The 20,462-nt window shown below is 26.5% G+C and overlaps 1 protein-coding gene across 2 annotated transcripts in view; it reads right to left on the bottom strand.

Annotated features, from left to right (window-relative positions):
• Positions 1–20,462, bottom strand: part of LOC100203362 (dynein axonemal heavy chain 3) — a 135,703-nt gene that overhangs the window by 102,459 nt on the left and 12,782 nt on the right. Inside the window, exons 4-8 of one of the 2 annotated variants that reach the window (XM_065803056.1) lie at positions 16,911–17,025; positions 10,593–10,782; positions 6,320–6,395; positions 6,072–6,191; positions 81–206 (exon numbers count right to left, since the gene is read on the bottom strand). In XM_065803056.1, the coding sequence (XP_065659128.1) occupies positions 81–206; positions 6,072–6,191; positions 6,320–6,395; positions 10,593–10,782; positions 16,911–17,025 (627 nt within the window). Of the gene's footprint in view, positions 1–80; positions 207–6,071; positions 6,192–6,319; positions 6,396–10,592; positions 10,783–16,910; positions 17,026–20,462 lie in introns of those variants that run through there. The other variant, XM_065803057.1, reaches the window with a different exon arrangement.

The following is a 20,462-nucleotide window of genomic DNA, read 5'->3' as shown; positions in this document are numbered from 1 at the left end:
ATAGTAACATATAAATATATTTTATACTTTTAATTTAAGATCACTTGAATATTTTTTTTTTAAATAAATATAAATATTACACAGTTTTTAAGTTCTGCTTTCCCTCCAAACAGCAACAATCTATAAGATCTTCAAAAGCCTGTAAACTGAGAGGTAAATCTGCGTTCTTTATTTTGTAAATATCAATAAACCTACAAGAAGAAAACCTAAACAAAAAAATGATAATAAACTTTTGCTAATAAAATAAACAAAACCCTAAAAATATAAAAATTAATTAACAAATAAAATAACTTTTACAACTCTGCAAAAGTTGAAATGTCTGAGGTCATAAGTTGACATGTTTGTGGTCAAAAGTTGACAAACATGCGAGTTCTCATTTTGAAAAAGAGTTCCCATAGTTAGGTTTAGATTTAGTTTATCTTTCTGAATATTTAAAATGAAAAAAAATAAGCAAAATATAGAAGCAATTAAAATAACTAATCAAACAAATATAGGTAAAAAAATATATAAAATATTTATTTCAAAACTTCAAAAATTTGTTTTTAATTTAGGTTTTTATATTTTTAAACAAATTTTGACCACATCAACGAGACATTTTTTTTTGCTGACTAAAATAAATTACTTTACTTAAAAATAAAACTGTAAAAAACAAATCATGAAAATAATTTTCACTAATAATGTTTTTCATGGAATCATCTTACAAGTAAAAGCTTTGTAATATTATTCCTGATTAAAGGATTTTAACATGTTTGGTGCCAACTACAAGTATATTTGCAGTAACCAGACGCTATTACAGATTTTAACTTTAAATCTATCAAATCTTAACAAATGCTTTTTTTATGTTTATGAAATTTTTTTTTTTTTTTGTTAATTCACCTCTTAAAGGCTGATAAGGCCAGTACAGACAAAAAGGCTACTTATTTGTGGTATAACCTTCTCTAAATTCTATAACTCCGCAACACGAACCTTGATAAACAAGGCCGCTGCGCGGAGAAACAAGTTGAATGCTGTACTACCAGGGACATGGTTAAGATTGAACTTGGAAACGAGCACTCTACCACTACACCACTACTGCATATATGTTATGTTCCTTTTTTTATGTTTATGATATATGTTGCTTTTTTCTTATGCTTATGATATATATTACGTTTTTTTTAATGCTTATGATATATGTTTTTTTTTATGTTTTTGATATATATGTTTTTTTCAATGTTTATGAAAATGTTATGTTTATTTGTTATGTTTATGATATATGTTTCTCAGCGCAACTTTCAATTTGTTTCTACAAGCAGCAGTCTTGCTTGTTAGAGGTCGTGTTTTTGGAATTATAGAGTTAAGAGAGAGGGTTGTAACCACAACTTAAGTACCCTTATATATATATATATATATATATATATATATATATATATATATATATATATATATATATATATATATATATATATATATATATATATATATATATATATATATACCCAGTCTCATTCAAGATTGCTCAATTTACACCAATTCCCAAAAAATCAGGACAAATAGTATTTAAACTCACTGATCTGCGCCCCATATCAAACCTCTATACAATATCCAAAAAAACTTCAATCCTTTTCAATCTGGTTTATGTCTAATCACTCAACAGAAACAGCACTCCTAAAAATATGCAATGACATCCTGTTAAACATTGATAATGCTTTAACCATCATTCTCCTCTTTCTGAATATATATGCAGCGTTTGATGCAATCGATCACAACCTTCTAATTGCTCATATAAGAGATGAATTTGGTGTCACAATTCAATTCAATATTGTGATTGTTGTAAATGATGGCACTTTAATCTCTAATTATCATTACTATTACTATTATTATTATCATTATATATATATAAATGCATATATATATACATATAATATATACATATATTTATATATATATATATATATATATATATATATATATATATATATATATATATATATATATATATATATATATATATATGTATATGTATATATATATATATATATATATATATATATATATATATATATATATATATATATATATATATATATATATATATATATATATATATATGTATATATATATATATATATATATGTATATATATATATATATACAAAATCACAGTAAACTCACAGCAAGCATACAGTACACTTTAACAGTTGTATTGCCAAGTTAAATGCTTTCAATAAGTACTAACACTTCTCTATGCATCAACTGAGTTGGTAGGCACTGATAGATATAGGACTGCCAACTTAATTTTCAAATTCAAATTAATTTCACATTAATTAGAAATCATAATCATGCAAAAAATGTAATCATAATCATTCCACAAATTGGATGATGTCATAATTGATTTATATAATCATAATTTATTCAGGGTGGCCAGCTAAAAGTAAATTTTAAATTGATATTTCCAGAATTTTTCAAGGAAATTTTGGGTTATTCAAGGATATATTGATTTTTCCTCGACAATAAAATGGACCAGTAAATGCAAAATATATTGTCTTAGAACGAAATAACTAAATATTTATATTTTAATACGCATATAAATCATTCATACATATAATTGTTTGTGTGTTAAATATAAATCATATATACATACATATATTAATGTAAAGTTTGTTTAAACTCATACAAACGTGTATATATATATATATATATATATATATATATATATATATATATATACACACATATATATATATATATATACACACATATATATATATATACATACACACACACAATGAACATTCGAACACTTTCTTTCTGTTTTTTAATAACTAAAATATCTCCATCAATCAATTGACGTTTCCTGCTTACTTCATCTAACTTTAACTGATCCTTGTTTTCTTTCAATACTGCATTGTAGCGATTGTATGCTAGCTTACAACTTTTTAAAAGATTGCTGGGGAGCTCATACTGATGAATAGCAATGTCATGAGAATTGATGTGATCATAAACTATTCTTTGAGAAATAAGAGATCTCTCTTGCAGATTTTGGACCAACAACTGTTTGTTGACACTGAATCCTTGTTCTATCCCAGATTGGCCATGAGATAACACAAAAATGATAGCACAGACTTTCCACAATGCTGAATACTTAAGAGTTTTGTGTAAATAGACAGCAAGAAATTTATCAACAGAATCAGGTGACTTGTTAAAAGACTCAAACTTTTCATTAAATTGAACACTTTCTGCACTAACAAATTCATCATATTGTTGTTTTGCATCATCTGCATCATCGGTTGAAAGCCATTTTAATGCACTTAATCTCTCAGCTAGAGCCTTGAATTTAACAACGGATATTTCCTTGTTTTGAACCATTTCATATGGAGACAAAGATGAAGCATTCCTCACTAAAGAATATTTCAATGGGCATCTTTCTTGTAGTTTTTGCAATAACATTATGATAATCTGCTTACATTCCATTATAAACTCTAATTTCTCTTCTGATTTACAACAAAGAGAACTTAGCACCTGTTTTAGTGCTGTTCTGAATTCAATTTTGTTTACATCTAGGTGGTTGTTTGATTTACCTACTTCAACCCTAATTAAACTATATGCGTTGCAGCTTCATTTAAAATTTTTGGTTTGAGAATCATTTTCATCAAACTTCGCAACATGCTTTCTAAACTGTTAAATAAAAATGCAACCATAGGTCTGTCTGTTTGAAATAGAACTAGAAATCCTTTCAATTTTTTAGCAAGATCTTTGAAAAACTGCATTCGCAAAGGTACAAAATTGTGAAGATGATGATCTACCAGAACTTCATAGCTCTTATTTTAAGGACGTCTGCTTTTGCATAGTGATTCCCAATACTTTATAATTTTAACCATGGCTATACAATAATGCCTCTAGAAGCCACACCTTCATCTTCTACCCAGCGAGTTGCACAGAAACTGAGATACAATAAAATCCAAAACTATAACTGGTGAAATGCTCTTAACTTATATATAAATATAAAAGATAAGATAATTTATTGTAATATTTTTTTTCTATTCAAATATGCATACTTACGGCAAAGCAAGCAGATCAGTTTCGTAAACACTAATATGTTCATCTATTTTAGCTGGTGACTCTTTCAAAAGATTATATATTGCACGAAATATTTTTTCTAACTCCCACTTTTGGGAATTTATTGCTGTCTGTGAACTATGTGCAAACTGCAACTGCCCATATTAACTATATCAGAATATCGTTTTTCCTGTCTATGTTGATCTAACATTTTTAGAACCTCCCAATTAACATTAGGACCATCTATTGATACTTGAATTAGTTTTCCGAGATCAAACATCTCTGTTGCTTTAATAAGTTTGTCAAATAAATTCTGTGAATTAGGACGTCTGAGGAATTTAGAATCAATATATCTAGCTTTTACAACACCAGAATTTGAATCCCAGTATCTAACTCCACAGTCAATTTGTTCATTTTTAAAGATTACATTCATAATCTCATCATATGACAAAACAAAGATGGGTGATGGTTTGACTTCAGATATAAGTTGCTCTCGATAGTATGGTGCTAAACTAAAATTAATGAGGGAGCCACATTTTTTTTTGCTTAATGCAAACTTTGATGCTTTTGTACTATCAGAGAACATAGATTTGAATATTTCATTTAAATTTAAGTATGATTTTAAAGAAAAATGTGACATTACAACATTTAAGGTCCATATTATTTCTGCCTTGGTAACCAGAGCTGGACATTGAAGATCCTCTATAGTAGGTTTTGGCATTTTGTCATTTAAAACCTTGTTTGAATTGGGAAAATGTTCTTGTAAGTTAAGAAAAGCTGCTTTAGAGCCAGATATTTCTGTAGTAAAATCTAGGAATGAAATGTGTAAAAAAAAAAACATTAATATCCGGTAAAGTGCACAGCTAATCAATTTGCTCCAAGCATTCCAAAATTCAAAAACATTTTTAAAAATAAAAAGTAAAAAATCAAATAACTAAAAAACTACCTGTAAAGAATATATCAGCTGCATTATGTGTCCTTGGATGCTCTTTATGCTTCTTACCAAATGCATGAGAATCCAAGGCAGATGTTAGAAATATTAATATCTGTTCGACACCAATTACACCTTGCTTTCTTTGAATTTGAAGAACAAAATTTTACCCGAGAAGAATACTTTTTATTGTATAGCCATTCTATTTGGAAACGGCAGTTCTTTGACTTAGGCATTATGTTAGTTATATTATATATTTATTCATATATATATATATATATATATATATATATATATATATATATATATATATATATATATATATATATATATATATATATATATATATATATATATATATATATTATTTGTATATTTTACTTTCTAAATAATTAGTAGAATTAATAATACATATAGTAAAATTAATTGAAATATTTTGATCATTCCAGAAAATACATAATCAAACTAAAAATTTTGTAAAAGATGAAAACAAGAAAACGGAATATATAATATTCCATTTTCTAGTTTTCATAATAAACGGAAAATATAACTCTATAAAAAAAAGTTCCAGGATTTTTTGTATAAAGGGGTGTTTTTCCAGGACTTTTCCAGGACCTATAAAATTCCAGGAGTTTTCCAGGATTTCAAGCACCGCTGGCCACCCTGTTATTATTATCAAATTATGATGCCATGCAATTTTTGGCATAGATATCATATGGTATAACCATATTGTAAGGTTACTTGAAAAATATAAAAGTTTATTATTATGTTATCCAATCAAATGTTTGTGATTTTACTTTTTTAAAAGTTATTACTTTTAAAAAAGTAATAACTCTTTTTGCAACATACTTCAAGATACATATTCATAAAAATTTCTTGTCATGTCCTATAACTTTAGTAATTATTTACAAAACTAAATCCAAAACAGAATTTTAATAAACAAATCAGCAACAAATAATAAATAAAAATTTTGACATAAAATAAAAATAATAATAAACAGCAGCTATTAAAGATCTGCAACCTCTAAGAGCCATATTCATGAAAACTAAATTTAATTCTAAAAAATTAAAAAAAAATGTTGACGAAATTGCAATAAAAACTTTACTTTTGATCCCAAAGATTTTGCAATGAACTCATTACAGGATTAATCTTCATTAGATGTTTCTGAATGAATTCCTTAGAAGATTGGTACACAGCTCTCCAAGGAACGGGTGCACGAAGGCATCTGTGGATATTTTTTATAAATTAAATTTAAAAACTCACAAATAAAGGTTTCATTTCATAAATAATATATAAACATGAAAAAAAATTAAAAAAATATTTAAAAGTAATAATAAAAATAACACAAAATACTTTGAAAGATGTACGAGAGGAAGAGATCCAATATTTAAACGCTGACACTCTTTTTTGTCTTTTAATATATAATCAACTAAAAATAAAGTTACTGATATAATTAAAAGCTAAATTAGCGAAACAATAAAAAGTATTTTAAAAGTACTGAAAAATTTTCTAGTACTGGCATTTATTGATGCTTTGTTATTTATTAAAGACACTGTCAATGTTCTGACAAATTTGATATCTGTGTTCAAATCACTTTTGTACTTAATAAATAACCTCAAATTTTTTCAATCATTTTAAAAAGTGGTAAATTGAGAAGCATCTGAAGATAATTATTTCCAAACTGCAAAATACTAGAACTTTATGACAGTTTTCTTAAAGGTAGCAACTTCTATGATTTTGAAATTCATTTGTTTTTAGAATGAAGGATTATTGGAGGGCATTTTTTATTGATGTAAACTTCTTTCTTCCTGAGCCAAAGGAAACATTATTGTTTCTCTATTACTTTTTTTTTTTTGGTATCAAACACAAATAATGTATAAGAAGGGCACAAACTCACTAGACTTTTTTCTATGACATTAAAATAGTATTCTAATAGGTTTCTATTTATCTTTAAATAATTAATTAATGAAAATAGTTAATATTTTGATTAAGATTTATTATTTTATTATTTTACTTTTAATAGCAATAAATTAATTAATGCAAACCATACGCCAAACCAGCATGGATTTTTTCCTTCCAAAAGTTGTACAACTAATTTGTTGGAAAATTACAACTATCTTACAAACTATCTAAGGATACTATTATAAATTAGGCATATATGGGATAAATAATTAGTTGATAAAATGGATTTGTGCTTTTCTGACCAACAGAAAACAAAGAATCGCATTAAGAGATTCTACATTAATTTGGAAACTGGTAACTAGTGGAGTACCTCAAAGCTCGGTGCTGAAACCCATACTATTTGTTCTATACATTAATGATATGTTGGACAATATCACATGTCACTGCAAACTCTTTTCAGATAACACAAAGACATTAGCTGCTGCTTCTAATAAAACTATTTTAATTTACAACATGATGTTAATAAAATATGCGAATGGGCTAAAATATAGTCTATAATTTTCAACAAGGAAAAATGTAATGTAATGCATTTTGATCAAAATTAAATGGGAGGAACTTATTGCATCTGTAACTTAAAGCAAACTGTTTATTAGGATTAATAAATGTTAAAAAGTAATAACAGAAATAACAGGGGTCACCTGACATCAAAATAAAATCCTCAATAGATTCAAAACTACTAATTGCATAAACCTTTTAAATACCAACCAACTGCATTTAAGAAATCAGCACTCCATCACAAAGCAGATCATAAACCATGTTTAGCAAGATAAACTTTTTTTATCAACAGAATTGTAAACAATTGGAATAAACTAAGTTCACAATCAATAAATGAAGAAACAATAAACAAATTTAAAAACAAGATAGACAATGATTACTTTAGAAACAATCAATTCGAATGCTAACTTAATACTACATTTTGCTTTTTTTTTATAAAACCATAGCTATAACCTTGTATTATTATTATTATTACAGTTATGGCTAAATTATTATCCCTATGGCTAATTGTGATCCCTATCTTCAAAAATTCTGGAGAGCGATCTGATTCGTCTAACTACCGTCCCATTAGTCTTTTTCCTATCATAAGCAAGGTTTTTGAATCTTTAATTAACAAACACTTAAATTCTCATCTTGAATCTAATAACTTACTTTCTGACCATAAATATGGATTTCGATCTTCTCGTTCTACAGCTGATTTGCTAACAGTAATAACTGATAGGTTTCGTTGTGCATTAGATAAAGGTGGAGAAGTTAAGACCATCGCTCTTGAAATTTCAGAAGCTTTTAATAAAGGTTGGCATGCTGGTCTACTCGATAAGCTTTCTTCTTATGTTGTATCTGGAAACATCTTTAAGATTATTGAATCCTTCCTTTCCAATCGTAGTATAAAAGTTGTCCTCGATGGACAGCACTCTTTTTCTTATTCTGTAACTTCAGGGGTTCCTCAAAGTTCTATCCTTGGCCCTATACTCTTTTTAATTTACATTAAAGATCTTCCAGATATTCTCACATCTAAGGTGGCATTGTTTGCTGATGATACTACCATTTATTCTTGTCATGATAAGAAACCAACACCCTCTGATTGCTTGGAAGGGGCATTTGAGCTTCAAAAGGATCTCACATCTGCTACAGCATGGGGCTCACAGTGGCTGGTGAACTTCAACACAGATAAAACTCAATTTTTTTCAGCCAATCGTTACCGCAATAATTTAGATCTTCCTATATATATGAACGGTGATGTACTCGATGAGTCATCTACTCTTCATCTTCTAGGATTAACTCTTACTTCCAATCTTTCTTGGAAACCATATATCAAATCAGTTGCAAAATTAGCATCTGCTAAAGTTGCATCTCTTTATCGAGCTCGTCACTTTTTTACTTCAGATTCTTTTCTCTATCTCTATAAATCTCAAATCTGGCCTTGTATGGAATACTGTTGCCATATCTGGGGCGGATCTTCTAATTATGCATGTTCTCTTTTAGACAAGGTGCAAAAATGCATTGTAAATATAGTTGGACCTGTTCTTGCAGCCAACCTCCACCCATTATCACATCATCGTAATGTTGCTTCTCTTTCTCTTTTCTACAAATACTATAATGGGTACTGCTCTAGAGCTAGCATCTCCTGTGCCATCTACTAAAATTCATTCTCGTGTTACTCGTCATTCAATTAAGTGTCATCCTTTTTCTGTGACTGTTCCTAAGTGCTCCAAAAACGCTTATTTGTCTAGTTTTTGTCCTAAAACATCAGCTCTTTGGAATTCGCTTCCTTTATCTTGCTTTCCTGATTTATATAATATGCAATCCTTAATATATATATGTATATACATATATATATACATATATATATGTATATATGTATATAAATAAATATATATATATATTTATATATATATATATATATATATATATATATATATATATATATATATATATATATATATATATATATGTATATATACATATATATATACATATATATATGTATATATATACATATATATATATATATATATATATATATATATATATATATATATATATATACATATATATATATATATATATACATATATAATTTATTTTTTTATTTTAATCTATATTAAGGGCTGTAAATGTGTACACTATGCAATACAAAAACAGTTTTATATATATTAACATACATATATATATATATATATATATATATATATATATATATATATATATATATATACATATATATATATATATATATATATATATATATATATATATATATATATATATATATATATATTAATATATACATATATTTATATATTAATATATACATACATATATATATATATATATATTTATATACGTGTATATTAATATATAAATTAAGTTAGTATAATATAATATAAATATATTAATATATAAACTAAGAAAAAAAAACTCAGCAAGAAATGGTTGACCTAAGCTAGGTCAGCACAAAATTAAGAAAAATTGGTTCCACTAATCAACAAACGCGGAAACATTCATCATAAAATTGACAGAAAAATAAAGCATCAAACTTTGATGCTTGATTAAAAGCTTGGAAACCAAACGTAGCATTTTACCATTTTATTAGGAATTTAAATTTCATTTTAATTAGAATTATTAAAACATTTGTTTTTCTGTTTTTATTTTAATTGCTTTGTTTACTAATTAAATTTTATCTTTAAATTTTTTTTTTCTATTAATTTTTATTATTATTTTTTATTTTAATAACATGTTTTTTTTGCTGTTTTCATTTTAATTTGTTTATTTAGAAATTTAAAAAAACGTAATTTTTTCTGTTTGCATATTAAATATTTTATTTAGAATTTAAATAAAATGTTTTTCTGAGGTTGGCAATTTTTCAGACCTTAGACATGGCCAGGTCAACAGTTATGTCAGCATTGCTGAATGCTGACCTTAATTCCAAGGCCTGCATTTATTATTAGAAAACATTTTAATTCAAAAAACAACATACATAAATATATAAGAATTTATTACTTTTTTAATGTTATTCACCTCCACCAAAAAAAGATTTTACAAAACTTTTTAAGAGTTGTTTAAGAATTTAATTAACTATGATTATGGTCTAAATGCAAAAAATATTAAAAATTGTATAAAAAAGCCTTGTACTATTTTAGTAAACTTGAACAAATTTTTAACAAACCTATAGATTTCTTGCAACTTATTTCATAATCATAATGTACTTCTTCCTTTAAATTACTAATCAGTACATTATACTTCTGCAAATCGTAACGAGTTGATAAACATTCTTCAATAACTCTATCAACTATAACAGTATCTAGAGGGCAAATATCTTGTGAAGAAACACCGTGTAAAATGTAGTAGTGATATCGCTGAAAACAAAATATTTTGTCATTGTTATACAATTTATAATATCTTCTGTCAGATTTCCATACTTTTTTAATGAAATGAAAGTTGATGCTTGTTAACAGTTATTTATTTATTTATTAAGATTAGACCAAGGCCTCAAAATTTTTAACATTCTTATAAAATTAGTTTTTGTATTAAAACATATAAAATATATCTAATTTAATTCTATTGTTGTCATTTTATTTAAGTTTATTCAAACTTTAATTTTATAAATAGATGTGATTTTTTTTTTAATTCTGATTCATAGGCAACAATGCTGCAAGCAACCACTATTAAGTTGGGTGTTACTAGAAAAAAAAGAATATATATCTATAAGCAGAAAAACGCCATAGAAACGGAAGACTCCAAATATTTAAAAAGTTGTAGGTTGTATGAGTCAGGAAAACATGAAGATGGGAGCGAGTTTCAAAGGGTTGAATTGCAGGGAAAAAACGAGACATAAAAGTTTTTAAAGCATGCAGGGACAGATACAGTAAACAAATGAGACTTTGCTGAATGACGAGTCAAACAAGAATAAGTTTTAGTTGATGAAACTGGAGATGATAGCTCCTTTGAGCAATGACCATGATAGTATGTGTATAAAAGAGAAAGAGATGCAACTTTACGACAATGGAAAAGAGGCTCAAGCTTAGCAGATAGAGCGGGTCCAACTATGTTAACAGCACGTTTTAAAAACCTTGTCTAGAAGAGAAAGCACATCATTAGAAGAACCAGCCCAAATATGACAATAGTAATTCTTACAGGGACGAATAAGAGATTTGTAGAGGTAGAGAATGGAATCAGGAGTAAGAAAATAGCAGGCACAACAAAGAGAAGCAACTTTAGCGGATACTAATTTAGAAATCAATTGTATATTTGGCTTCCATGAAAGGTCAGAAGTAAATGATAATCCAAGAAGACATAAAGAAGAGGACTCAGTGAGAGGGTTGCAGTTCATTAATATAGGTATGTTAATAGTCTTTTGCAGTAAATAACTGAGCTTTGCTAGAATTGAAATTTACAAGCCACTGCAAGCCCTAATCTGTTACAGAAGTGATATCAGATTTAAGATCAGCTGCCTATTTCAAGCAATCGAAAAGAGAAGACTTTTTTTCAAGACAGGAGTATAAAGTTGAGTCATCAGTAAAAAGAGCTACTTTAGATGTAAGGTTGCTGGGAAGATCTTTAATGTAGATAAGAAACAAAACAGGACCAAGGATAAAAGCTTGAGGTACCACAGTAGTTACTGAAAATAAAGAATAGTGTTGGCCTCAAGGATGACTTTAATAAAGCGGTTAGAAAGAAGCAAGTAAATCTATACATAAATATATATATACATAAATATATATATATATATACATTAATATATATATATACATATATACATATATATAGAACCCTTAGATGTTGTCCGAAAGTTTTTTCCATATTTTGTTGACAAAAAGTAAAAATTAAAATGCAAGACCGGAACTTTTTTTTTTTAATAATTTTTTTTAATATTAATATATATATATACATATATACATATATATAGAACCCTTAGATGTTGTCCGAAAGTTTTTTCCATATTTTGTTGACAAAAAGTAAAAATTAAAATGCAAGACCGGAATTTTTTTTTTTTAATAATGATAATTTTAATAATGATATTTTTTTAATAATGACTGCCTGCCCCAACCAAACCCTCAGTTGATGTAGCAGCACTCCCTTGCAGGTCAGGCTATTTGTCAGTCGATGTAGCAGCACTCCCTTGCGAGTCAGGCTATTTGTCAGTCGATGTAGCAGCACTCCCTTGCGAGTCAGGCTATTTGTCAGTCGATGTAGCAGCACTCCCTTGCGAGTCAGGCTATAAGATAGTCGATGTAGCAACACTCCGCGCATGATTTACAGTAAAAAAAATAAAAATAAAAACATTTTATTAAAAAAAATAAAAATAAAAACATTTTATTAAAAAAAATAAAAATAAAAACATTGTTTATATTGTTAAAAACATTCAGAATGTTTTAAAAACATTCAGAATGTTTTAAAAACATTTAGAATGTTTTAAAAACATTCAGAATGTTTTTAAAAACATTCTGGTCAATGAAATTTGCGTTTTTGTGGTTTTTTTATATAACAATTAATTTGTAATTAAATTAATGGTTTTGACTTTCGTCCAACACGAAAATGTTGGACGAAAGTCAAAAGTAATTAAAAGTGACGTATGTGTTGGTGTAAGAATCACTTTTTTCCTTCCGCTCTTCCCAAAGCCAACAAACTATAGATCTATATATATATATATATATATATATATATATTTATATATATATATATATATATATATATATATATATATATATATATATATATATATATATATATATATATATATATATATATATATATATATATATATATATTTATATATGTGAAATAAGCAGTGTCATAACTTCCGAAATAACTGTTTGATTTTGAATAATTCTTATGAATTTTTAATACTCTTTACAAAGGAATATTCCTATAATTTTTTTTTTTCATTTTATACTACAACATTTATATTTATCGTACATAAAAAATATACAGTCATTGAAAGGAAGCCCCTATAACATTTTAAAGTTACGTTACGTCTCAATTGGTTACAATTAGTAACAAGGTTACATTCTCTAATTTTTAATTAAATATCAAGTAAATAAACTTGATAATGCAGTAATTGTTTGTTTATCATTGCCATATTGCTATATACTATCTTTTATTTTATTTTTATTGTAAAATAGCTTCGTCTCAATTGGTTACTTTGTCACGAAAATACGCAATGTTACGTCTCAAATGTTGTTTTTTTTTAACTTTGTAAAGTGTAAACTATTGAGACTTAACATAACGTAACTAAATCTAGATTGAGACAACTAAAATACGTCTCAAACATAGATTTTTTTAATAGTACGTTATGTCTTAATTTGTTACACTTTAAAAAAAAAAAAAGACGTAATACAACGTAAAAAAAATTATATGTGCCATATTTTAACTACGTCTTAATTCTTAAATGTTTTACATTACGTTATATCTCAATTGGCTATACTTTTAAAGGTAATAAATACCTTAGAGTGCTTAAGTACCGTAAGTTATTTTAAAATTTAAAGGTACTTTTTTTTATGTTTTTCATTACGTTACTTTTAAATCTTTAAAAGTTGTATTTCCCTTTAGAAAGTATTTTTAAAACTAACTCAGAAGCGTGGATTAATTTTTTTTAAACATTTTTTAATTACAATAGTTTTGGAAAGCGTGTTATTGTGTTTTAAAAAATCAAATACATAAATAATCAAATACTTAAATAATATTGTTAATAAAATAATTTTGTTAAATACTGTAACTCATGAGTTACGGTATTTAATAATGCATTTTTCAAGACATTTGTAACCAAAAATTTTTTTTCGAAAAAAGTGCAAATTATCACTATTTATTTTACTAATTTGTCACGAAAAAAAATAAAGTTTCAAATCACAAAGTTAGATCTCAATTATTTTATTTGAACTTATAAAAGCGCAACTTTTAAAAAGTCTAAACTAAAACTTAACTTAACGTTAGAAAAATCTATATTTAAGACAAATTTTAACTACATCTCATATTTAGATTTTGTTATGCTTTTTTTTTTGAAATATTACAAGCATAATACTTCACAAGTTTTTATAAATCCACAAGCAAAAATGTATATAAAATGTCAACGTTTCTTATGACATTTTTCTTACATTAAATATGTTAATTAGCTTTAACATGCGGTGCAATATCTGTCAACGCTCTCTATTCTATATTAACAACTTGAGCTCTCTCTCACTAAGTCATTTCTTTAAATCTACCTCTCTCTCCCTCTTCCTTCTTATATATATTTCCCTAAATCCCCGCATATGAATGTATCTAAAACAAATATTTAAATTGAAAGATACCCTAGTTACAATATTCTGTCTCATTAGGTTAAAATGTTACGTGTTGTTGTTATGTATTATGTTACGCCTTGGTTACGTAAAAATAATGGATACTTTGCACGTAGTGTTACGTTACAGTGTTACATAGTGTAACGTAAAATGTTACTTATCGGTTACGTAAAAATAATGGACATTTTGCACATAACATAATAAATCTCATTTTCGTTGCAATACATAACTTAATTTTAAAATGTTATAGGGGAAGACTGTTGAATGTTACATACCATACTATATTCATTTGAGCAATTAAACAAAATTATAAAAATTAATTATTTAAAAAGTTGAAAATGGTAAAATAACTGTAATCATTAAAACCTCAAAACCTGTTTTTGAAATATATGAAACTCGTCATGTCACACTGAAATGCATTTTTAACATTTTTATCAAATTTATCAATATGTGGCAGTACTAGTAGTATAATTTTGTTTTAACCATTTAATATCACTGAAGAAGATAATCATTACATCAACAATGAAGATAAACATCACATCAATGATGAAGATGAACATCACATCAATGATGAAGATAAACATCACATCAATAATGAAAAAGAACATCAAATCAATGATGAAGATCACATCAATGATAAAAATAAACATCACATTAATGATGAAGATAAACATCGCATTAATGATAAAGATGAACATTATATCAGTAATGAAGATGAACATTACATCAATGACAAAGATAAACATCACATCAATGATGAAGATGAACATCACATCAACAATAAAGATGAACATATTAACCTCTTGGAAACTATATATCAATTCTATTGCAAAAGTAGCACCTAGTAAACTTTCCTCACTTTATCCTGCTTGTAACTTTCGAACTACTTCTAATCTTTGTTTCACACAACAACTTTGGTAGAGAGGATGCTCATGGAGAAACAACTATGGTAGTAATTATGAAAAAAAAATGCAACTTTAAAAAAAATTTCTAGAGGCTCAAGCTTAGATGCTAGAGCAGATTTAACTGTGTTTAAAATACATATTTTCAAATTATCTAAAAGAGAAAGAATATCATTTGAAGATCCAACCTAAACATGACAACAGTGTTGCATATAAAGTAGAATAAAGGATTTATAGAAATTCTAAGTAGAATAAGGGATTTATAGAAATTTAAAGTAGAAAGTGAGAAAATGACAAGCACAATCAATGGAGATAAACTTCGCATGTGGTGATTTGTCAATAAATTTGATTGTTTTACTGAGAGGTTAGAAGTGGAAGATAATCTGAGAAAATATAAATAAAAGAACTAAGTAAGAGTTGTTAGAGATAAGATTAACAAGAAGATCAATAATATTGATAAAACAACGTGGGACCAAGAATAAACCTTTTGGTACACCAGTGTTTACTGAAAATTATAAAGAATGTTGTCCATCAATTACAACTTGAATGGTGCGATTAGAAAAAGGTTTTTATGCTTTTGAAAACTTCACCAGTTACATCATATAAAGCAAGCTTAGAGAAATAAAGGAAAAGTAAAGAATATTAGAACGCTTTGATGTTGTTTTTTTTTGTTTTGTTATTTCACCTCCCCAAGGCCCAGAAGGCCACAACAGATGAGGAGGCTACTTAATTGTGGTTATAACCCTCTTTCAACTCTATAACTCCGAAACATGAACCTTGACGAACAAGACCGCTGCGCGGAGAAACAAGTTGAGCGCGGTACTACCAGGGACGTGGTGGGGATCGAACTCGGAACATCTTGCTTATGAAGCGAGCGTTCTACCACTACACCACTACCGCATGCATCAAGAGCAAGTCCACCTAAGCCCTTGATTTAAAAGAAAAGTTCTTGCAAATAATTCTGCCTAATCTATGGGAAAAGTAATAAGATCAGAAAAATATATGAGACAAAATAAAAAATTAAAAAATAAGATATTTTCTTTTATATGAAATATTTTTCTTCACTTATAAATAATTTTAAAAAAAAATGAAATTGAAAGAAAACAAGTCCTTAGTCCTTATTTATAATATGATATCATATAACTTATCTAACATGATAGAGCTCACTGTTTTAATCTCAACTTGGTCTTCAAAGGTTTTAGGTTCAAAGTTAAAAAAAAACTATTTGGTACTTTTCTGTTTTCATGTCAAATCTGAAAGATACATCATAAGTGATTACAAAATTAATAAACTTTTTATAAAACAAACCTGAAGATCTTCGCTGTAAGGTTCAGTGTATCTTTGGTTTTCAATTAAATAATTATTTTTAATAATACTTAACTGATGATTAGGTGTTTGTGGTCGACTTGAACTATCAGCTTTACTACAATAACAAAATAAATTTGTAGAGTTATATATATATACATATATATATATATATATATATATATATATATATATATATATATATATATATATATATATATATATATATATATATATATATATATATATATACATATATATATATATATATATATATATATATATATATATATATATATATATATATATATGTATATAAATATATATATATATGTATATAAATATATATACATATGTATATATATATATATATATATATATATATATATATATATATATATATATACATATATATATACATATACATATATATATATATATATATATATATATATACATATATAAACATATAAATTTTAGAATGTATTCTACAAAATAGAGTGCTCAATGTTCTTAAAGGAACAGAGCAATTATAAACTAGTTAACTATAAATTAAATTATATATATATATATATATATATATATATATATATATATATATATATATATATATATATATATATATATATATATATACAAGACAAAGTTTTATCACCACTTCTATTCAATCTATTTATTAATGACACAGTTCACATACCTGCAAGCTATTTGCAGATGATAGTAAGTTAATTGCTGTAATCAAAAACCAAAAAGATCAAGAAATATTATAGGATTATCCTTATAAACTATTTAAATGGACAAAAAATTGGAGCATGAAATTAAATTACAAAAAACGCAAAGTTATGAAAGTTCACAGTACCAAATCAAAAATATAAATCAAGCTACCCCACAACTCACAATGAAACAATCATCAAGTTAAACAAAACAAAACAGGAATAGAATATAGGTATCAACATAAGTAATAATCTGAAATGCAAAAATCACATCACAATGATAACCAATAAAGCGTACTTAAAACTAGGTACATTGAAGCAGAGTTGTTAGTCCTTGGCCTTGGTCTTGGCTTTGAAACTGTTGGGCTTGGCCTTGGCTTTGAAAATTTTAACCTTGGCCTTAATTGTTTTGGCCTTGTTCTTTAAAAAAAATACATATTTTCTTATTGATTTCACTGAATTCTTCGCATAACCTTGGTCTATTTTTATAAAATGTGGTTTTATTGTCACAGCATTTGCTACTTACAGTTTTGTTAATAATTAACCATAACGTAAAGCAAAAATTGAAGTCTTTGGTCTTAAAAATGTTTGCGTAGGCCTTGGCCTTGAAACTCTTAATCTTGGCCTTGTAACTTGTGGCCTTGGCCTTGCTACTTTTGACCTTGTTAACAACTCTGCATTGAAGCGGACATTTAAATTCTCGTCCAGAATTTAAATGTACATACAAAAATCAGGGTTGGAAAAAAACCCAGAGTTTTTTAAAAAAACCAAACCCAAATGGTTTTTTTGGGTTTTTTTTAAAAACCGATGAAAATACCAAATTTTTATAATAGTATGTGCACAGTAATTTTTTACTTTAATTTCATAAATTCACCTCCCTATTGCTCCAGTGACCACTTTAGTCAAAGGAGCAGCTCATTTTTTAAATTTTTTTGTCTCAATCCTTAACTTATAACATAACCATTTAGACTAACAATTTTTAAACAAGAGCGCTGTGTGGAGAAATAGTTTGAGCACAGTAATTTCAGCAGAGAAGATTTGAACCTCAACCTTTTGATTGCAAGCCAAATGTTTTACCACCAGTTTACTACCACATTACATCTATAGTGCAAAAGGAGACTCCTTCAACATAAATGATATTAATTAATTGCACTTCATTAAAAACATGTTCAGAATATTTTTGACTAAAAAAATCTCTATAAAAATTATTATGACAATTGAGTTATTCAAAGCTTGTAAGACAATAAAAATGTTGCAAACTAGTTTTTTATACTAACATGTTCAACATGCTACTTCAAAAACTAGTTTGCACAAGTTTACAACATGTAATTAACAAATTTGCAACATGATGTTGTAAACTATTGTCAATCAGGATGACTATGAACACTTTTTAAACATTTTTGCATCATAGAAAAAAACTATTAGCCTAATCACTAATTTTTTTTTTTTTATTAAAAAACATTATATTGTCCAGCTTCCGGGAAAAATTATAGCCCTGATCAACATTATGCAGTAATTATCTTAGTTTTCTTATTTTATATGATCATAATAATATTTTTAAAATGGTATGAGAGTAATTGCTTGGTGTGACATTGACACTTCATAATGTTTTTATTTTTCAGATTATGGTTAGATTTGTTTTTCAAATGGATTTGTGCCTAAGTTTAGAATGTTCTTAAGAATATCTAAAATGAATTTGTTAAGAACCATTACAGTGTCTTCACCACTAGACTCCTTTTTTTTTTCCTTGAAAATGTTTTATCACCTCAGTTTTGCAACTGAATCAAAGTAATACAATATATAGTTCTATTGCATGTGTTTCCTCACCTTTCAGCAAACTTGGTACTGATGTTCATTTTCAACCCGATGTTCATAGTCACCCCTGTTGAAGGTACATGTTCTGAACTTGTAGACTATATAAAACATTTATAACCTGTAAAATAGACAGATGAGCATGAATATCATTTTCACCAGCAAATCTTGTCCTTGTGAAGTGCATTAGAGTTTTCAACATGTTCTCTCATTGAATGAGCAGATATGTTGCAAACTTGCTTGCACATAACAATGTTTTTTATGTTTTAAAATTGTATGCACTTAAGAAGGACAAGTCGACAGTCTGATAAACTGTAGCATATTTTTTTTTGCCTGACGACTTTCCATTTCTAGACTGCCAATGAAATTAAACAATTTTTATATATAGTGTTTTGCTTGTAGCTTTGTACTGAAATTTGCAGTTTAAAAAAATAAAGATCAAATACTAATATAAAATGACATATATAAAACGCTTGTTTAGAATTATAGACATTTGAGAGAAGAGTAAAGATACTAAATAACTAGTAATATCTTTCAATAATATTTTTTAATATTTAACTTGCTATATGGTTTAGAAAAAAAAAATACCAACTTTCTACAAAAAAAGATTTATCAATTTTTAAATATTCTGTAAAGAGTTTGAACTCAAAATGATGTTTTAAATACCATTTTGTATATAAATACAGTGTTTACAAGAGTATTTACAGTATAAAAGTTGGACTTAGTGATAAAAAAACATTTATAAGAGTTAAAATCAGACTTATCAGTTGTAAAATAGGACATTTTGAAAAAAAACCCAAATAAATTTTGGGATTCTTTGGGGGTTTTTTGGGTTTTTTAAGGTGAGTTTTTTTGTTTGTTTTTAGTTGGATCATTTTGCCAACCCTGATAAAAATATATAAAAATATATATATAAAAATGTATATATAAAAAATATATATAAAACTTTTTTTAGACTTGAATTAGAATTTTGTACACCAGTTTAAAATCCACATTTAAAAAATGAAATAAAAAAGCAAAGAGCCACAAA

Source organism: Hydra vulgaris, chromosome 08, assembly GCF_038396675.1.
Source record: "Hydra vulgaris chromosome 08, alternate assembly HydraT2T_AEP".
NCBI classification, from domain to species: domain Eukaryota; kingdom Metazoa; phylum Cnidaria; class Hydrozoa; order Anthoathecata; family Hydridae; genus Hydra; species Hydra vulgaris.
This window is presented reverse-complemented; position numbering and strand designations above follow the sequence as displayed.